Source organism: Equus quagga, chromosome 5, assembly GCF_021613505.1.
Source record: "Equus quagga isolate Etosha38 chromosome 5, UCLA_HA_Equagga_1.0, whole genome shotgun sequence".
Taxonomy (NCBI): Eukaryota; Metazoa; Chordata; class Mammalia; order Perissodactyla; family Equidae; genus Equus; species Equus quagga.
This window is the reverse complement of record NC_060271.1, coordinates 41,294,739-41,316,659: the sequence shown is the minus strand read 5'-3', so window position 1 is coordinate 41,316,659 and position 21,921 is coordinate 41,294,739. Positions and strand designations below refer to the sequence as shown.

The 21,921-nt window shown below is 44.5% G+C and overlaps 1 protein-coding gene across 4 annotated transcripts in view; it reads left to right on the top strand.

Moving 5' to 3' along the window:
* Positions 1 to 773: 773 nt before the first annotated feature.
* UBE4B (ubiquitination factor E4B) overlaps positions 774 to 21,921 on the top strand; it is a 122,278-nt gene continuing 101,130 nt past the window's right edge. For all 4 annotated transcript variants that reach the window (XM_046661000.1, XM_046660998.1, XM_046660997.1 and 1 more), the window contains exon 1: positions 774 to 1,490. In XM_046661000.1, coding sequence (XP_046516956.1) covers positions 1,467 to 1,490 — 24 coding nt within the window. In that variant the 5' untranslated portion in view covers positions 774 to 1,466. The remainder of the gene's footprint in view (positions 1,491 to 21,921) is intronic.

Genomic DNA, 21,921 nt, shown 5'->3' with positions numbered 1-21,921 from the left:
ATTTAAAAAATTTTGTATTCTTGTCCAGCTGAGGATGGTTTCTTTTCACTGACTCCAAGAGTCTTCCCTGTATACGTGTACGCACTTCTAAGTTTTGTGGGTCTCTCACCCGTTTATACTTTCAAATTTTACCTTTGGAACACCTTGGAATACACTTCCAAAAATAAATCGGAAATTCTCTCTAAAAGGCCAAAGTAAAACGAAGTGAAGTCTACTTGTGTTAGAGTTTTCTTCCAAATGGGCTTCCTTTGCGGAGGTGGAAGCGTGTTGACAGAGGTTTTCCAGAATGTGAGCGGTCCGGCTGTTAGAGAACGCCCAGAAACCAGGCGTTTTCCGTTTTCTTTTACTTTGCTTCGGCGGCATCGCGGAGAGTCGAGGCGTTGGAGGGTCGCTAAAAAGCAAGCGCCGGGGAACGACGGGGCGCCGCGGGGCCCGGCGTGCGCAGGCGTCCCTTCCCGGCCGAGCTCCCGCCAGGGCCGCCGCGGGAGCCTACCTGGGCCCGGCCCACAGCGCCCGCCGCGCCCGCCACCCCCGCGCCGTCGCCATGGCACCGCGCCGCCCCGCCCCCCGCGCGCCTCCCTCCCGCCCGCCGCCCCGCTCGCCCCTCCCCCCGCGCGCGCTGCTGCGGGGAGGGGGTGGGGCGGGGGCGGGAGGAGACGCAGGCGAGAGGAAATCGGCGGCGCGACGCACGCGCCCCATTGGCTGCCTCGTCCTGGGGCCAGAAGCCCCGCCTCTCCGGCGTGGGTCACGTGACCCCTTTCAAAGATGGCCGCCCTGTTGTTTTGATGAATAATACTTCGTGGGGCGAGGGGGTGAGACTAGGGGTGGAAGGGTAGGAGGATTTACTCTTCCAGCCGGAGCATCGCGAGTCCCGTCCTCCCCCTCCCCACTGCCCGGGCTCCGGCGTGGAGGCGGGGCGTGGCCGGCCTGCTTTGGGAGGGGAGGGGCTTCCCTCTTCAGAGCTGGGTTCTGCCTGGGCGGCTCTGGGGTCGTCTTCCCTCGGGGCATCCACTCTGCAGTCGAACAGTTCCCGCCAGGGGCACAGGGTAGGACGGAGAGCAGGATCTGCTGGAGGAAGCGCAGCTGCCGCGCTACCGCCACGAAGACACAGCAGGCTCGGGGCACGAGACGAGCTGGCGCCCGAGCTCCCTAGTCTGAGTGACCTGGGAAGCAGAGGGTAGTAAGTGGCGCCTTAAGATAACCCCACAACAGCAGCAGTGGTGGCCAAAGGAGGCTACGCAGGGCACAAGCAGCTGTAAGAGTCTCTGGGGCGACTGGAGTGACCGACGCCAAGGCAGTTCAGTGCCCCTCGTGTTCTTATTTTTTAACCTCTGACTATGCAATTCTGAAACCTCCCCCATTCGGGGGACCAGACAGCCCGATAGACACCTTCCACTCTCCTGTCGCCCTGGTCTCGAGAACAGAAGGATCTCTCCCTAACGCCTTTCACCATTAAGAGGAAAGCAATGGAGGAGCTGAGCGCTGATGAGGTGAGGAGGTGGGGGACACCTTGGGAGATTAGTTGCAACTCTTTGGCGCTTTGGACGGGGATGATATTGCGCCAGTGCTGCCTGGCCTTCGGGCTTGGGGAAGGAATGGAGATGACATTTTCCAAGAATAAAATGAGTCCCTGGGAGGGTCTCCGGTTGTATTTTCCTGTGTTCCCTGGCCGCCTTTCTTCATTCTGAACTCCATTTGCTTCTCGAGTCTTCTTTTAGGGTCTGAAGAAGAGCAGAGCATATTGAGGCATTCATCCTTTTCTTCAGGGCATTGAGCAAGAAGGGCTAGATTTACATCAAGTTCGATGTGTGTGTATGTGCGTGCGCGCGCCGTGCGCGCCTTACTGCAGAGATTTAAAGAATAATTTTGGATGGAATCAGAATGTATGGGTGTTTTTAAAGGAAGTATTTGAAATCCGAAGTACGTGTGGCCATTTCACTGTATAAGTTGATTAAACACACATTTGTGTTTGAGGGTGGCCTGCGCACAGATTCTTTGATATTTAACAAAATACATACCTTCTCGATAGCTTAGTGAATTCCAGTTCAATTCTAGTAATTTAACAGGCCACTAATGACTTCTGGTATACTTCTCTTTCATTCTGCCTTTTTCTAGTTTTTGTCCCTTTCAGACTTGTGTTGGGCTATAGCAGACGCTGAACAGGAAGCAAATGGAAGCAAATGATTTTGTAAACTCCCTCCACCCCATATCATTTGTGAAAGAAGTCTTAGAGATCCCCTTGATGTTTTAAAGATTGTTTAATAAGATTGTCATAAAAGCAGTGGCAATTAGGGTTCAAGGAATTTCCTGTGATTCTACTGTCTTTTCCCTTCCTTTTTACAAATTGGGAGCTTCCCTTTCAGGACCCCTGCTGGCCTCACGCTCTTCAGCCTACCTCCTCATTCCTTCCACGGTTCATAATAAAACTTCCCTGGTGTTAGGAACGTAGTCATCCGTCAGGTTGGTTGAACTATAAAATTTCCATGCTTCAGTTTTAGCTACAGAGTAGTCAATATGTTTACTTTGGGACTAAAATTCTCCAGGAATGGAGCAGGCAAGTGGTAGGTTAAGGGTCAGGTGGAAAAGGAAGCAAGTAATTTTGTTGGTTGTGATACTTGGCTGTTTGGAAAGTCAGGATTGCCCATTCTGTGTTACTGACTTTGTTTTCTTAAATACATCAGGAATGTAATCTTAAATTAGAAGAATATTGAGCAGTTTCTTTCATTCGGGTAGGAACTATCAAGAGATCCCCTCAGAGCCACTTTTTTTAATGTAGTTTTTAAAAGTGTCCCTCACCCCCCCTTTTCTTCTTTAATATTAGTTCTAATGGGTAATTTCTTTTAAGGCAAAGAGTTTATGTGTTTTAGTAGTCCTTTACTTCCAGAAATTCCTTTTTTTCTTGACGTTCTCTAAATTGTCCGTAGTTTACAGGTTTTTATGTACTTGGGTTTTCACCAAGAAATTGTTTTCAAACCAATAAAGCATACAGCCCAGTTAAAGATGCTGTATAACCTGAACTGTGGCTCTTCACTTTACCCAGTCCTTGGAGAAGGTGTAATTTTTTGTGGCCATATAAGGAGCAAAGGTAATCATTGTGGAGGAGATTAAAAACATTTTTCAAGGTCAACAGAATATTAAATGTGAAAAATTAAATCCACTAAGATAAGATCAATATAAAATTATGTTCAACAAAGTAGTTGGCCTGAACACAAAGGGACAGTTCAATAACTGGTAATTTTACTCTCAGCAGGACCTAGAACAAATAATTTTTTGAGAAAAATCTCCTTAAGGTTTTTTTTTAAAATCCGTTGTCTTTAATTCTGGGATTAGATGAGCAATTCTCAACAGAGACACTTCCAGAGCTTTTGCCTTTGTATTGTTACTGTATTGGTGGAAACTTGTATCACAGATATGGTAGGTGACGTTCATTTGGTTAGAAAGTAATACATTTATTTTACTGAAAATTCAAACGTATGCGTCAGGGTGAAAAAAAGCAAGACAAGATCTTGCGATCTAAATTAGGAAATTAGGAAAGGCAGAGTTTCGTATTTTAACAAAATGAAAATGTATGAGACTGTTAGTCCATGAAAAACAGAGGCTGATATGACCCAACCAATGGCTTTAGAAGATTTTACATTCTGGGCACTTTTTGGTCCCTGTCATAGATCACCTTGAATTCTTGTACTTTTCTGCTCTTGTGCTTTCTGAGAGCTTCTTTCGCTTCCTTGCTCTTTATATTCAGAGAGCACATTACGGTGAGTCCATTGCTCTGTGGAGCAGATCCATGACTAAATCCATTCTCTTCAGGAACCTGCATTCCAAGGCATCGTTATGTTTTTATATTAGTTATGTTTTTATATTATATTCATCACGTACCCTGCTCATGTTTTTCATATACCAAAATGATGGTGTGAGTAGGGCGTGTATTTTAAACTGTCTTTCAGCTGTGGTGATGAGATTGCATTGAAATGATTTGCCTTTTTTTTTCCTTTTTTCTTTTTTTGGCTAGGTCTTCTTTATGACCTAGTTCGTCTTCAGGATGGCTGGCTGGGATTGAGGGTGTGGTCAAGGTTTTAGAAGGGTGTTAAGTCTTCCCAAATGAAGAATGTGTGACCTTGGACTTTTTAGCAATGTTATCTAACTAGAAAGGGACCCAGATTTATTAGCAGCCTTAGAAGCTTGCTCTGTGCCAACCACTTGAAAACCGTTGTCTCGTTTGATAGAATAGTGTGATCAAGCAGGTCCTTAAATTTTCCATATTTTGTGGGTGAGGCACCTGAGATTTAGGTTAACTAACGTGTCCATAGTGACCTGGCGTAGAAGTGGCAGAATTGGAATTGAAACCCAGGGTTCCTGATCTAAAAGCTCTTTTTACTACATTTTGCTACTTAACAACTGGCTGTAAATTCACCACAGCGTCTATATAAATATTCTACTAACATGCTTGATCTGCAGAGTTTTTTTGTAGCAGTGTTGTTTTTCGTGCATGCACTCATGATGCGAATCAAGTTTATAGTCTTTTTGGTACTAACGCTCATCACGCCCCTTCAAAGTTGTTAGTCAACAAACATTTTTTAAAAACATGCTGTGTATCCCCAGCAATGGTTCAGGTAGGTTAGGAGAAAGACAGTCCTTTTTCTTTTCTTTTCTTTTCCTTCCTTTTTTTTGCTGAGGAAGGTCTCCCCTGAGCCGGCCTCTGCGGCAGTCTTCCTCTGTGTTGTATGTGGGTCACTGCCACAGCATGGCCACTGACGGATGGTGTAGGTCTGTACCCCCTGACAGTCCTTTTTCTTAAAGAAATTATAATTTAACTGAGAGAGAAGGGTTGAGATAGAGATAAGAGTCCCACAATTACCATACAGGGTGCTAAGTGCTATTGTGGACGTATGCACAAGACATTAAGAAAAACAAGAAGATGGGGCGGGCTTGGTGGCATAGTGGTTAAGTTTGTGTGCTCTGCTTCGGTGGCCTTGGGTTTGCAGGTTCACATCCCTGGCACGGACCTACACACTGCTCATCAAGCCACACTATGGCAGCATCCCACATAAAATAGAGGAAGATTGGCACAGATGTTAGCTCAGCGACAATCTTCCTCAAGCAAAAAGAGGAAGATTGGCAACAGATGTTAGCTCAGGACCAATCTTCCTCACAAAAAAAGAGAAAAGAAAAAAGAAAAACAAGAAGGGACCCCTGGTGGGGCAGTGTCTTAGTGAAGACTTTCGAGAGAAAGTGATGCTTATGCTGAGTTGCCAGGCGAAGGGCTCTTGGAACTGTCTGTGAGACTGAGAGCTCAGCAACCAGCTAGAAGTAGTGGGACTGGAGGCATGATTTTGCCTGGGGGAGTGGCTGCAGGTTGGCAGGCAGCAGATCTTGGAGGGTTTTCAGAAATGTTTAGGAGTCTGAACTTCCTCAATAGGACTGTGAGAGGCCTTTGAGGGACTTTAAGGGATTAGAAGGATTACTGGTGAGGGTGGAGAAGATGGATTGGAAGACGTGGCTGCAGGCCTGGAGACAGATTAGGAGGTGGTTGTTGCTATCTAGGAGCAAGGCAGTGGAGTCCAAAGTAAGGCTTTGGCAGGGGGAATGGAGGAGGGCAGACACCAGAAATATCGAGGGTCTCAGTTAACCCATTTCTAATGATGAGTTTGATGTGAAGGAGGTGGAGGCAGGGGAAGAGGAGAGAAAAAGATGACGCCTTGGTTTCTAGCTTGGGAGAAGGATGGGTTGGGGGAGGGATAAGTAATTCCAGAGAAGGAGCAGATTTTGGAGGGAGCAGATGAATTCGTTCGGATCATTGAAAGATGAGCCAACGTGGTGACCCCATCCCTGGCCTTTCTACTCTAACGTCTCCATCTCTTTGACCTTTTCTTTCTTTGTGACAGGCCTCAGAACCTAAGCTCACTTTTTTCCCAGTAGATAGTTGCTCCCACTCACTTTATAATCAGGACTTTTCCTCAAGCCTGGTAGGAGGGTGGGGTGTAGCCTCCCAGACCCCTTCTCCACTCCTTTTGTTCATTTTTAACCGACAGGCAGAGAATGATAATGACGTCAGCCGACATTTATTGAGCTCTTATTATGTGCTAAGTGCTTATCTTGCTCAGCAAGGTTGGTATTATTATCCTCATTTTACAGATACGGAAATTGAGGGTAATGGAAATTAGGTAACTTGCTGAAAGACACAACTAGGAAGTGGTAGAACCTGGATTCTAATCCAGAGTTCTTAATCCCTTTACTAAACTACCTCCAAAACAAATAACCTGAGCAAGTCGTGATGTTTACAGCATTTTTATTGTCCCCTTTGAGATGGAAACTAGAAGCCCTAGTTAGTGCTAAGAGTGGAGCTCATCAAATAGTCCTCATCTTGTGGGGAAGAAGACAGAAAGAGTCCTGACGAGGGGCCTTGGGTCTTCAGGCCTTCGCTTGGCGCATTTTCTCGCAAGGTACTTGTCATGTGTCTAGGTGGAGCTGTCTTCCTGTACGCAGCTCATTCGGACATATTTACTGTTTTTGGCTGCATATCAGACGCCTGCTTGCATGGAGCTTCATTCTAGTAGGAGGAAACACGATAAACATATACACAAAAGATGTCATTTGGTGATAAATACTTTGAAGAAAAATAAAGTCCGTTAAAGGGATGGAGAGCATTGGGGTGTGTGCCGATTTAGGAGGTGGCTTTTCAATGGAAATTTAAAGAAAGACACGGAGCCATCTGGGAGGAGGAGTATTCCCGAGTACAGGGAACAGCAGGACCTAGAGGTGCATCCTCTTTTTTTTTTTTTTTTTTGAGGAAGATCAGCCCTGAGCTAACTACTGCCACTCCTCCTCTTTTTGCTGAGAAAGCCTGGCCCTGAGCTAACATCTGTGCCCATCTTCCTCTACGTTATATGTGGGACGCTACCACAGCATGGTGTGCCAAGCGGTGCCGTGTCTGCAGCCGGGATCCAAACCGGTGAACCCCGGGCGACTGAGAAGCGGAACATGCGCACTTAACCACTACGCCACTGGGCTGGCCCCTAGAGGTACATCCTTGATCTGCTCCAGGAACAGAAAGGAGGCCGAGCATGGTTGGAGCCTGCTAAGCAAGGGCATAGTGGCTGGAGATGAAGTCAGTCATTCTTACAGCAAAAATTTACTGAGTTCTTAATAATTTGGTTTCAGTCAGTTCTGAGATAACTGCCACCCCATTTTTCCTTCACTTAAAAAATTTTTTTTTGGTGAGGAAGATTGGCTCTGAGCTGACATCTGTTGCCAATCTTTCTCTTTTTGCTTGAGGAAGATTGTTGCTAAGCTAACATCTATGCCTCACTTCTTCTATTTTCTATGTGCAACACTGTCTCAGCATGGCTTGATGAGCGGTGCATGGGTCTGCGCCCAGGATCCGAACCTGGGCCACCGAAGCAGAGCGCACAAACTTAACCACTACACCACCGGGCTGGCCCCTTCACATTTTAACATCTTTGAAATTGGGATGTTTCTTATAGTGGTGTAATCATTGTTGGCTAGGTGGCAGTTGTGTCACAGCTGTCATTTCCTGTTTATGTGCAAACCTGCTCATACCTGTTCATATTACCCCTTCAGTTGAGTGCAATGCCTGTTAAATTTAGTTGCCATTTTAAATACCTTCAAAAAATTACTCTTTGATCAGCCATGAAAGCAAATGTTACTTTGTATGCAGAGAGGAATGGAAACAGCAGTGGGGTGTCATTTGATAATAGTAATAAAAATATTTGTTGTTGGAGGAATGAACACAATTCCATATTTTATTGCAAAGCAACAACTAGGTGCATTAGGGAGCTTTAGAAATGCAGAAATCCACAAGTCTGTGAAGCTGTGTCACATTTTGAAATTGAACATACAGTTAGAAGGATTGCCGTTCACACCCAGGCAATGCAACTGAAGGTCAGAGACATTCCACATTCTCAAAAAGAAATTTTAAAGCAGAGAGGCTGGCGTAACTGATTTTTACTCTGTCTTGGCCTATTATTAAAGCATTTTGTCGTGGTTTTATAGGCAGTATGGTTTTTTCCTTGGTGGTGCAAAAAATAGTGGTGCAGCTTACAATCAGTGACATCTTATATTTGATGACATGCTGTATATGCCCGGCTTTGTTCTAGACCATGAGGATATACCAGTGGACAAAACAGGCAGAAATTCCTGCCTTCATGGGGCTTACATTCTGATTTATCTTTTAAGAGAATCATTGTGGCTGCTGTGGAGAGAATAGATAGAGGGGGAAAGAGTGAAAGCAGATGGAAAGGTTAGGAGGCCATCACAAAAGTCTAGGACCAGGGCTGGTGGTGGAGGAGGTGAGAAAGGGTCACGTAGTGGATAGTCAGATATTTTGTGAGTAGAGCCAATAGGATTGGGTGATGAGGTGGATATGGGGTGTGAAAGAGTGGAGTTGAGAATGGCTTTATGAATCAGGATATCACTGAGCAGACCATTGTAACAGAGAGACATGTAACAGAGCCAGGGATACACCGCTTACACTAGGTTTGTTTCTCTCTGAGTAGAAGTCTGAATAGGAAGCTGGGCTGCTGTGGCAGCTCTATGCTCATTATGGGCCCAGGCACCTCTGTCTTATTGTACCAGTTTTCCTAATATACGGCTTCCATCTTTTGGTCCATGTATGTCTGCCTTCTAGCCAGAGGGAAGAGAGGAGAAGGAAAGGAAAAGTCATGCTCCTTCTCTTTAATGGCACAGCTTGGAAGTTGCAGGATCATCTCTGCTCACCTCCCGCTGGCCGGAACCTAAGTCAGGCGGCCACAGTCACTCGCCAGGAAGCTGAGAAACACAGTTTTATGGGGTAGCCGTATGTTTAGCTAAAAGTTGTTTTATGTTAGAAGGGGAGAACAATCTAGGCCTTTCTTTCCAAACACTTCTTCCCAAGTCTAAAACACATTCTGCACCTTCCGAAGGAGACAACCCCTAATCAACTTCAGAGTTCAGAATCTCTGGGCGAGACCCAGTCCAGGAAACTTTAGATTAAAATACAGGTTATCTGCTGCCCCCTCCCCCGTGTACCATGGTGAAGTAGGATAGGATAATGGCAAGAAAAACTCCCGTTTCGAAAAGGGAAGAACGGAAGTACAGACCCCTCACAGGTCCATAGCCATTGTCAGCTCCTGCCAGGCCCACAGTGTTTGCGGACTCCTGCCAGGCAGTAGTGGGAGTTCTGACTTAGCCCGCTTAGCAGCTCTCAGTCTGCAGTCTTGGAGGAACTCTCCTGTCCCTTGCCCTCTGTGGCCTCTGACTTTACCCTCTGGGTAGTTTTGCTGTGTCTCTTTTCCTCTGGTGCCAGATCTGAAGTGGATATTGGAAAATATCCCCCTTCTGGGGCTAAACAGCTTCTCCAGCTTGTTTCCTGCTGCATACTGAAGGAGTTGACTTTTTCACCCCTCCTTAGCCCTCAAATTACCAGCCTCTGAGTAAACTTAGCCTGGAGACCATGGACGTGCCTTAGGCACATCTCTCTTCCCTTTTATCTCTGCAAGCACATCAGCAAGCTCTAGCTTGAGTCTGTCTCATTCTTGTGGGACTTCTTGCTTAAAGTGGCAAGAAGCCAATAAGCACCCAGATTCTGAACTGTTCAACCAGTTCCCCTAGAATTACAAGCCGCGTTGGCATGCAGGCTGTTTTCTAAGGTGTCACAGGTTTTACCAAATGTTTTATTGCGGCCCAGCAAGGGTTACCAGACTTCCATCCTGCAGTATCTGTGCTCCTGCTGACCCCTAAGCCATTGCCATATATTTATGTTCTATTGAGGTTGATTACTTCCTGGTTCCAAATATGTGAGTTAGGATATTGGTTTGGCTGCTGCAGCAGAGATCTAACAGAATAGTGGCTTGATAAGATAGAAGCTTATTTTTCTTTTAAGTAAAAATCTGGATAGGTGGTTGAGAGCTGGTTTAGTAACTGCATGGTTACTAGGGAGGCATGCTCATTCTGTCTTGTGCTCTATCATCTGCAGTATGAGGCATCTAGCTTGTAGTCTAAGATGGCTGCCCCAGCTCCTTTGCGCGCATCTGCATTCCAGTCCTTAGGAGGAGACTAAAGGGGAAGCAGAGGGCATGTTCCTCTCCCTTAAGGACATGATCAGAAAGTGTCACACATCACTGCTTACATCTCCTTGGCCAGGACTTAGTCACACGGCCACAAGCAAATGCAAGGGTGGCTGAATGTATATTAGGAGGCAACTGGCTGGCTCTGCCACAGTGATAGCAAGAGCTTTAGCCTAAGCAGCTTGAAAAATGGAGTTGTCATGAGCCAACCCTGATGGCCTAGTGGTTAAAGTTTGGCATGCTCCACAGATGTTAGCTCAGGGTGAATCTTTCTCAGCCAAAAAAAAAAAGGAGTTGTTGTATACTGAGGTGGGGAAAGTTGAAAGAGAAGATTTGGAGGGAGAAATTACCTGTTTCAATCACATTGTAATTAGATTGCTTACTGTTTATCCACATGGGGATGTTAAGTAGGTTGTTGGATATATGTTGGGTTTGCAGTTCCTGAAGGAGGCTGAGCCTCCAGCCACTCCAGCGTTTAGAGGCAGGGAGATAGATAAAGAGGACCCAGAGGAGGCTGTGAAGGACAGCCGCCTAGGTAGGAGGAAAGTCAAGAGAGCGTGCTGGCACCCAGCAGAAAGTGTTTCATGACGGAGGGGAGTGTTCACCTCTGTTGAATGTCAATAAAGTAAATTAGGAGAGGACCAAGATTTGACAATGGGATTTGGCACCGTGAGGTCCCTGGTGACCTTGACAAGCCCGATTTCGTTGCTGACTGGAAGATGTTCAAGAGAGAATGGGAGGAGAGAGTAGATAGCTCAGGAGTGAGGCGTGGGCTCCAGGGAGGCCCCAGGGAGACATCCGAAGATGGTGAAGCCATGGGTTTAAGAAGTGAGAAGAGAATATTTGGTGAGCATATCCTTTTAAATTTTATGTTTTACCATTCTCTATTATAATCACCAATTCCTTTATTCAGTCAGTAAATATTTATTCAGTGTTTACTCTGTTCCTCTCTTTCCCCAGGTAGGAAATGAAGGCGTAGAGATGGATTCATATATTATTCCTAGCAGGGTGTTTGGGGCCTGAAGAGTTCCAAATAGAAATTTTGAAACATAACCTGGAGAACCTTGGATCATATTATACTTAATTTTTAGAATTTTTTTAAAAAAAAGACAAAAACAAAACTGAGTGGCAAGTATGTACGTGGTAAAAGATCTGAATATTTTAAATTCTGTTTAATTTCAACAAATGTATGTGAGATGCTTATTCTCTGCTGAGTATTGAGGGATACCCATGGGGAGACACCATCTCGAATGTGAGTAAGACCTGGTCTCTACCTTCGGTGAGTTCATACTCCAGTGGGGAGATGGGAGCACAGCCAGCTAGAGTTCAAGTGCTAAAATAGATGCTTAAGTAAAGGGAGCACAGTTGATGGAGCAGTTAATTTTGACTGGGGAGATCTGGGAAAGACTCTGGGAGGATTTGAGTTAGTCCTTAAAGATGATCGGGATTGTGACATTGAGAAAACTCTGTGGTGAGGATAAGTGTTTCAGTTGTTTCTCACTCTGGGTAAACTGTATTATATTCATTCTTTTCAAATTGATTGTAAAAATAATAGAACCATTGGGGGCTGGCCCCATGGCCGAGCGGTTAAGTTCGCGTGCTTCGCTGCAGGCGGCGGCCCAGTGTTTCGTTGGTTCGGATCCTGGGCGCAGACATGGCACTGCTCATCAGACCACGCTGAGGCGGCGTCCCACATGCCACAACTAGAAGGACCCACAGTGAAGAATATACAACTATGTACCGGGGGACTTTGGGGAGAAAAAGGAAAAAAATAAAATCTTAAAAAACATAAAATAAAATAATAGAACCATTGAGGAGGAACTGAAGATGGTGAAAAATCTCTGATTTTGGTGGGTGCTGGCTGATCTGAAAGGTTTTGAGATGTGATTATCAGGCACAGCCAAATGTGCAACCCCAGGCTCTCGTAAACCACTAAGAAGGAGGAGGAGTTGGGGAGAAGCAGAAAGAACAGAAAAAGGGTTTCATTAAAATGTCTATCTTGATACTAATCACACTGCATTGGAGTTGTCTGTTTGCTTGGTTTACTTCCTCCTGCTGCACCAGCTCCTGATGATTCGTTCACAGGTTTTTATCCAACTCTTAGCCCAGGGCCTGGCACTGAGCGGCCCACCGTCAGTATTTGTTGAATGCACGAATTGAATACAGTGTGTCTTTTTGTGACTCCCAGTTCTTGGATTGCCATAGTTTTTTTGCTGTTGCTACATTAAATTGCATTAGTTAGGTTAAAGGAGGTATGTGAAAGAAACCTTATTGTCAGAGTTGTAATTCAGAGTCAGATAGACCTGCGGGTTTTTTGGACCAACCAGTTAGAAGACCCTGGGCCAGGTACTTCACCTTTCTGAGCCTCAGTCTCCTCACTTGTAAAATGGGCGTATGAATGCCTGGCTCATGGCATTGTCCTTTAGATGAATGGCAGTGACACCTGCAGTGCCTAGTGCAGTGCCCTGGCAGAGTAGAAGCCTGGGACATGTTAGTCTTCTTTTCTGGAGTAAGATTGAATTGTACATAATTAGAATTTTAGTTGGTGTCCATACAACATCTGACAAACTCTTTGTATGTAGTAATGCCAAGAGCATAAAAGGCTCTTTCTGTTTAAGGTAGCAGACAGGCCCTGGCTTGTGTGAAATGTTGGGTTGGAATTCTTTCCCTCTACCCCTAATACTTCCTAAAGTCTCTCCCACCCCAGGCCTTTTGTATGAAGCTGCACTGTTATCACTTGTCAGGCCTCCTCCTCCCTTTTTCTAAAACCTGGAGTCATCAGGTGGCCCGAATGAACTAAGCTGGTGTTGGGGAGCAAGGAGGTTTGAAAGGAAGGGAAATGTGCAGATGGGGGACCCGAGGAGTCCCAGGAGAAACAAGCTGCATATCAGAACTAAAAAAATATAACTTGATGACTCAGTCTTCCCAGATCAGATCACTTATTTTGTCTTCTGAAGGGACTGTCCCCCTCCCAGCAGGGCCGGAGAGGGCAGAAACTCTGAATTAGATGTCACTGTGTTAACTGCTCACCAGCTGCCACATCTTGAGCATCTTGTCCAGGTCTTTGAAGACAATAGTCAGGCTGGGAAAAGAGGTATCTTTTGGGTCCAAGTATTGGGAAGTGCTCTGCCTTGATTTAGTTAACTTTCTAGCTAAGCATTGTGAAATGTGTTCAATGCACATTGTTTCTTTGTTCCCTGTGAGTGATTTTTTAATTGACTATAGACCTGTAATAGAGTCACGGTAATTTGTTTATTTACTTAAATTTTCTGACTAGATGAGGTAGCGCTTTGTGCGCTCTCTCTCTCTCTTTTTTTTTTGGTGAGGAAGATTGGCCCTGAGCTAACATCTGTTGCCAGTCTTCCTCTTTTTGCTTGAGGAAGATTGTCGCTGAGCTAACATCTGTGCCCATCTACCTCTATTTTATATGTGGGACGCCTACCACAGCATGGCTTGCCAAGCGGTGTCGTGTTTGCACCCGGGATCCAAACCAGCGAACCCCAGGCTGCTGAAGCGGAACGTGCACACTTAACCACTGTGCCACTGGGCTAGCCCCTAGTGTTGTACATCTTATTTCTCCTCTCTCAGTAAAACTTCTTTTGTATTTTATCAAGTACAGTGTATATTTTGGTCATATTTTTACAGTATAAACACTTGCTTTTATGAAGTATGAATTCCTGTATTTAAACTGTAACTCATATGTTGGTTTTAAAATTAAATTTTTAATTTAATTCTTTAGTCTTTAATTTGACTCTTTAATTTAATTTAGTTGCTGATCTAACGTCTGTGCCCATCTACCTCTATTTTCCCCACAGCATGGCTTGATGAGCGGTGTGTAGGTCCTTGCCTGGGATCTGAACCTGCAAACCCCAGGCCACCAAAGTGGAGCTCACAAACTTAACCACAATGCCACTGGGCCGACCTCTAAAAAAAATTTAAATTTAAAAATGTTATCCAAAGCCTAGGTTTCTATAGTATTAGTATTTACCTGTAAATACTTATGTGTGCTAGTCAATCAAGTATTATGGTTGACCAAAAATAATCATGTACAGATTACTAGTTTTCAAAAATAATAAAGTACATTTAATATTAGAGCAGGGAAAATTCTGTCTCTATGGATGTCCTAGTGGGGAAAACTTATTACTGAGAGGGAAGTGAAGATTAGTGGAAAATTTAAAAATATCTAGCAACCTTTATCATCTATTCAGTAGAACATTTTGTGTGTGATTTCATTTACTTATAAAATTGTCGTGTTTAGGGTATTGAGAGATTTGGACATCCAGAAAAAAGCAAACAGTAAAGTTTTTTTGAGGCACGATGAAGGAAGGAGTTAAAAATGTTAAAAATTTTTTAAAAACCCATTTTCCTTGCTGTATACAGATCCATCAGAGGAATTGACACTTTAGTTTTCAGCAGTAATTTTTTTGTGGGCCAGTTAAACACTCAATCTACATGGAAAAGAAATGTGTAGCCCCTTTGAGCTTTGAACATCAGTTATGTAGGGTAGATGTTGAGTGTGTCATTTATGGCATTTTTGTTTTAGGATGCTAACATATGACAGCATACACGTTTGTATTTGGTGAACATTAATTAATTAACCTTTTACTTTTATGTTAGTTAATCTTTTACTTATGATAAATACAGACCAGGCGTCATTTCCTTGGAGTTTCATCAAAACAAGTGCCACATTCTTTTTTTCTTTCAAGGACAACTTGGGGCAGGTGGGGTGGTCATCTGTAAGGGTTTTTTTTCTCCTCCCCAAAGCACCCCCAGGACATGGTTGTATATCGTAGTTGTAAGTCCTTCTAGTTCCGTGTGAACTGCTGCCGCAGCACGGCTACTGATAGATGGGTGGTGTGGTTCTGGGACCGGGAAACGAACGTGGACCTCCGAAGCAGAACCTGCACACTTAACCGCTGAGCCACCGGGCCGGCCCTCTGATTCTTTTTTTGGAGGATGATTAGCCCTGAGCTAACATCTGCCACCAATCCTCTTTTTGCTAAGGAAGACTGGCCCTGAGCTAACATCTGTGCCCATCTTCCTCTACTTTAAATGTGGGACGCCTGCCACATCATGGCTTGACAAGTGATGCGTAGGTCTGCACCCGGGATCTGAACCAGCGAATCCTGGGCAAGCAGAACGTGTGAACTTAACTGCTGTGCCACCAGGCTGGTCCCTATTTCTGATTTTATTTATTTATTTTTTATTTATTTATTTTTAAAGATTTTATTTTTTCCTTTTTCTCCCCAAAGCCCCCCGGTGCATAGTTGTATATTCTTCATTGTGGGTCCTTCTAGTTGTGGCCTGTGGGACGCCGCCTCAGCGTGGTTTAACGAGCAGTGCCATGTCCGTGCCCAGGATTCGAACCAAGGAAACACTGGGCCGCCGGCAGCGGAGCGTGTGAACTTAACCACTCAGCCACGGGGCCAGCCTCATATTTCTGATTTTAAAAAGGCCCTAATGTCATTGGATGAGGGATGATGCTTAACCTGTAGAAGGAACTTAAGCATTAATGGGCCACGTTAGGAAGGAAACCTTTGTTCGTACCAAGAATTTGATGGATGTGTAGTGGCCAGAAGTCATTATTTTCTCTTTCTGAAAGAGCCTACTTGCTCCAACACTGTTGTGTAGATCTGCTGGAGTATTGGCTTTGGAGTTCGTGTAGCATGAGTGTGAATGTAGAACTTTCATAGAGATTAGAGAAAACACGCGAACCCTGCCCCAGAAGAAGTTACACTTTGGTTTCAGCAATAATTATTTTGTAAGTCAATTTAAATACTCTTCCCACATAGCTAAGTTTTAAAAAATTCTTTGAAAATGTTTAATACTGTTTGTTTCACTTGGTCACTTTTAGGTGACCAGAATCCGTTTTATGGAATAGCGTGAGAAATAGCTGCTACTTGCTCTCGGCTAGATTCATCGTCTGTTTAATTAAGTGGGAGCAAAGGTGAGAATGGGGACCACACCATCTCTATCACTTGGGATGTTTTTGGTGAGGACATAAAATTGCATTCAAGAATCATTTTTTAAAAACCAGATCCAAGGGGCTGCCCCGGTGGCATGGTGGTTGGGTTCATGTGCTCTGCTTGGCACAAACCCGTGGCGGCCCTGGGTTCATAGGTTCAGGTCCCTGGCGCAGACTTGGCACCACTGTTAAGCCATACTGTGGTGGCATCTCACTTAGAGTAGAGGAAGACTGAAACAGATGTTAGCTCAGCAATAATCTTCCTCTCACACACACACAAAAAACCCAGATCCAGTGAAAATGATCCTGCTCTCAGGATGTCTCTCTGCTGTATGATGTCGGCAGACATAGGCTTTTGGTTCTAGTGGTTTCACCTGCTGCTGATTTCACAGTCAGCTAGCACATCTGATGCTCTTTAGTAGTGTGCTACATGTTCATGTTGTTTGGGTGAAACAGAGCCCTAAGCCAAAGGAGGACAGTGTCTGAGCCTAAAAGGAAGATGAAAACAGCAAAAGGATGGAGAAAACGCATAGGCTGAAGTTATAAAAAAGCAATGACTGTTTACTGTGTCAGGTGGACACTCGTCATTTATTCAACAAATATTTACTAAAAGCTCCCTGGGTTAGGCATTGTTATGGTTGCTGGGAGTATGACGGCGAGCACGGTAGACCAAGTTCCTGCGCTCTTGGAGCTTGTGTTGTGCTGGGGGGAGATAGACTGTAGACTGATAAAGAGATAGGAGTTCAGGCAATGCATTACATGACTTTATCTCTGATGGCTGTCTTGCAAGATAAGTGATATTTATATTATTACCTTCTTCTAAATGGGAAACAGGCTCAGAGAGGTAACACAGCTAAAAACGGTTGCAGCTGGGCTTGTGACCCAGCGCTAGCCACGTGAGAGCGTGTCACGGAGAACACTTTGTGAAGCCAGGGCGTGGAGCAGCACTTCACTCACCCACTGCACTTGGTCCTTTGTTTCACTTTCAAGTGGAATGCTTTTTTAAAAAAATTGCTCTACTATCAAATGTTGATGAAGAGTCTTATTATTATAAGCTGTTTATTATTCTAATTTGGAGTAGTAATATTAATTAATATTTTCAGCATTATGGGCGACTCAAGAAAGTACTTTTGGTAATTAGGCAGATTGGGCCTTTGGTTTTTAGCCCTTACCAGCTGGAGGAACGTGGTTAGGCACACTTAATATTTTCTGTATTATTGATCAGGTAAAAAGTATTGACGTTAATAATTTTTGTTGCAGTTTATAAAACTCCTTGTAGTAAAAAAAGTGCAATCGCTGGATTACATTGGAGAATTATAAGGGCCACAACCTTTTTTTCTTCTCAAGAAAATACAGTTTACAGTCTGTTTCCAATGAATAAAACCATTTCTTTGTCGTGGGCTGCTGTGTTGATGGTTAGGCTAGTATGAAGGTGTAAGTGTCCCAAGGGGGAGCTGCCAAGGCCGTAGGAGTTCAAAAGACTGACTTGTTTGAAAATTGTGTACTTTCCTCGTAGTTGATAGAACCTGGCCTTTGTAAGAACCTCATGCTTTGTTTTTGTGAGATTTATTCAACTGGAAACGCGCTCATGGAGGAAGTAAGGTAACTTGCCTGGGCTGCATCCCTTTCGCAGGGAAGGGAGCATGGCAGGCCCCTAAGGGTATGTCGGTAAAGACGGGTGTTAGAGTAGAGAGAGCGAGCCCCAGCCCTAGCCCAGAGGCTGAAAGTGGGATTGTCAGATAGATGGAGGGTGACCACGAAATGGTCGCGTTCAAACCAGGACTCTGTCAAGAGTGGAAGGGGCTCTGTTAGTTAGATGGGACCACCCGGAGGACACTGGGCTGGGAGCCGGGGCGGATGGTTCCCCTGCTGTACGCGACATGTTTGGGCTGGAGGGGAGCCTTTGGGTAAAAGCACTAGACGCTTTAAGGTTTTGATTTGGGGGTCAGTCCTGGACGTGGTCATGATATCCTTTGGGGAAGAAATGAAGTAGAGAAATCAGGCTTTTTATAACTTTGAGGGAAGATTTTTTTTTTTAAAGATTTTATTTTTCCTTTTTCTCCTCAAAGCCCCCCAGTACATAGTTGTATATTATAGTTAAGGGTCCTTCTAGTTGTGGCATGTGGGATGCCTCCTCAGTGTGGCCTGAGGAGTGGTGCCATGTCCGTGCCCAGGATCCGAACCACTGAAACCCTGGGCCGCCAAAACAGCGCGTACGAACTTAACCACTCGGCCACAGGGCCGGCCCCATGAGTGAAGATTTTTTGAGTTGGGTGAGTAATCTGGAAAGTGAAGCAGAAAATGAGTGGAAAACTGAGACTGCGGAGGTGACTGTGCTGTTCTACTCTGGGCCCTGTGTGTCCTGTGACAGTTCTCAGCTGATTGGGGGGCTTGGTCCTTTCTGTGTTAGTGTAGGCAAGGCGATCTGGGCTTGTTGAGCTGTTCCGTTCGTAAGTGTTAAAACTTATGGTGCACAATCACAGGAAAATGACCAGTTCTCTGTTCCTCTCTTCTGATATCTGCCTTTTATGCCTTGCTATTAAAGGAAGGATTAGAGTACTATAAATTCTACAATTAAATATACTTTGCATGCTTTGTATTATGAAGCAAAAAATAAAAATAGGAAACAGAAAGTAGACACAAAATCTTTGTTCAGAATCTCACCATCCAAGGATACTCTTTTTTTCTAGGTTAGGGTTTATTTTTTTCTAAGCTAAATCTTCTAAGACAGATATTTCCCCCTAGGATCACAGATTTTTAGAACTTGAAAAGATTTTAGAAATCTTTGTAGCCTACCCTCTTCATTTAAATTGTTTTTTTCTGATTATAAATTCAGTAGTATAGATTCACTGAATTCTGTATAATTCATTGTAAGAAGACTTCCAAAATCAATAATAAGGGGAAAGCAAGAACTACCCGTAATCCTGTTTTCCAGAGGTAACCTTTGCTAATGTTTTGGCCTGTTACCTTCCCTCTTTTCTGTGTGTGTGCACATTTCACGTCCTCTGCTGTTTCTGACCCCTGTTCCCTGCTCTGCCTGCAGCCTTCCCTCCGCACGCATTACGCACTCTTCATCTTTTGAGACCAGCTGAAGTGTCACCTTCCCCTGGAACCTTTCCCTTTGACACCCACATTCCCGCAGGCCCCCACCCTGGTTTGGCTTCACTTTTTCCATTACCATATTGTGTTGGAGCAGTCTGCTTTTGTGTCTATTTCCCATACTGAATTGACAGCAGAGAACCAGTCACCTTCATTTTCTGATCTCCAAAACCCATTTATCTCAATGCCTGAAACATAGAGGCTTGATTAAAGTTTGTTGAATCAGTGAATAAATGATTAGAATCGTATTGTATGCAGTTTTATGTATTGCTTTTTCCCTTTACATTATGAGAATTTCCTTGTGTATTTACAAATTAAAATGTCATTTTTTTTCTTCTTCTTCTCCCCAAAGCCCCCCAATACATAGTTGAAGTTCTAGGTCCTTCTGGTTGTATGACGCCTCCTCAGCATGGCCCGACGAGCAGTGCCATGTCCGTGCCTGGGATCCCAACCGGTGAAACCCCAGGCCGCCAAAGTAGAGCGCCCGAACCCAACCACTGGGCCACAGGGCCAGCCTCTAAAATCTAAAATGTCATTTTTAATGGCTACAGGTTTTTCCTTCATTAGGTGTACTGTGATTGATTTAGTTTTTCCCCAAATGTGGGAAATTCAGGTAGTTGTCAGTTTGCTTTTTTACTATTATCCATGGTTTTGTGATGAAGCTTTGTACATGAATCTTTGTCTAATTTTCCGATGATTTCCCTAAGATTTCTAGAGGTAGAATTAGTGAGTCAAAGGGTCTGATTGTCTAGAATATAGCCAGGTTGCTTTCCAGAATTGAGGTAGGGCGACGACCTCAGTGTCAAAAGAGCTAGGTAGTGTTCTGGAGGGCTAGCATTTTTGACGTCACCTCTTTGTGATCAGTATCATTTTCTGAAGATGTGGAGATGCCAGCCTAGTGCAGAACATTTGGTGGGGCCCTAAGTTTCGGTTAGGATTAGGGTGAGAGATAGGCCGTGAGGAGAAATGAAGAAAAGTTGGAAGGAAAATACAATGTAAATAGGCACAGATGTCAGTGTGCTATTTTTCTTTGAATCTTAATTATACCCCAGAATGACTATCTTTGATCTTTCACTTGCCATATTCTTTTTTTAAACCATTTACTAATCTTTTCTAAGCCAATGCTTATCATTACAAGTTAACAATTTTTGGCCTTTCCTTGAAAAACAGTTTTTTGGCATGCCAGCAGTAGTGATAATAATAACAGTAATAGCTAATGTATTCGGCACTTAAGATGTGCTAAAACGCCGTACATGGATGATAAGTATTTAACCCTATGAAGTGAGGGTATGGTTACTGTTCTCATTTATATGTAGACGAGGAAAGTGATACTGAGGGATGTGAAGTCACTTGCTTAGGGTCTCACAGCCATTGGTGGTATAGGTGGAGCCCAGTCTGCCTGACGGCCAGCCCTCCTAAAGATGATGCTCAGCAGGCATGTTCTCTGGTGTCCAGAGAACAGGAGTCATTGTATACTAGCAAAAAGCAGTCTTAAGCAGCCCCGTTACCTAGGAAAGCATGCGGAGTGTGTCTTTGCCTTCCACTGCCCTCTCAGGCTACTAGAAGTACTCCCCCCTTACGCTCCCACTCTGCTGAAGGGGTACCCCCTCCCCATTCCCTGCAGGTGACATTGTCTTCTACTTTTCAAAAGAAGTCATAGTCATCAGGCACTTCTTGCCTGTTCCTTTCACAGTTTATCTGCTTCATTCTCACTGACTTTCCTTTTTCAGAGGACGAAGCCTGCCTCTTCCTAATAAAAATAGTAACTGTGGTAGTGGGAGAGGAGGAATATTTATCAAGCGCCAAGCACTGTTCTAAGTGCTTGATTTTTATTGCTGCATCTAAGGCTAATGTCATCATCTGCGTTCTGTCCCGTCTTGCCCTGTGCCTGGCTTTGGAGTCATCATTTGAATCTTCTTTCTTTCCTTCTCTCCGCCTTTTGATTCAGACAATCTCCAGTTCACTCCAGATGTAAAAACAACAAGATGCTACCTCTGGTCCTGCATTCCCCTCGCTGTCACTTGATCCATTCCCTCCCTTTCACAGACTAGACTCTTAGAAGTGTACCTCTCTTTTCCCCCCTCATTTTTCAGTCTCCCTCCTTCACTGTGGTTTTTTTTAATGCTTTTTGGTGAGGAAGATTGGCCCTGAGCTAACATCCATTGCCAATCTTCCTCTTTTTTTCCCTCCCCAAAGCCCCAGTACATAGTTGTATATCCTACTTGTAAGTCATTCTAGTTCTTCTATGTGGGACACCGCCACGGCATGGCTTGGTGAGTGGTGCCATGTCCACACCCAGGATCTGAACCAGCAAACCCCAGGCTACCAGAGCAGAGTGTGCAAATGTAACCGCTCGGCCACGGGGATGACCCCCCACTGTGCTTTTTTGGAGGCCGTTTCTGTCACTTCACTCAAACTGCTCTTGCTAAGACCACCAGTGACTTCCTGATTGCCAAATCCATAGGCACTTTTCAGAACATGTTGTTTAACCTCTCTTTGGCTTTTGCCCCTGTGATCACTTCTTCTTTGAAAGTGTCTTCATTTGGATACTGTGGGTATACTGCTTTTCTTCCTTCCGTTCTTACTTTTTTTTTTTTGAGGAAGAGTAGCCCTGAGCTAACATCTGCTGCCAATCCTCCTCTTTTTGCTGAGGAAGACTGGCCCTGAGCTAACATCCATGCCCATCTTCCTCCACTTTATATGTGGGATGCCTGCCACAGCATGGCTTGACAAGCGGTGTATAGGTCCGCACCTGGGATCCAAACCAGTGAACCCCGGGCTGCTGAAGCAGAATGT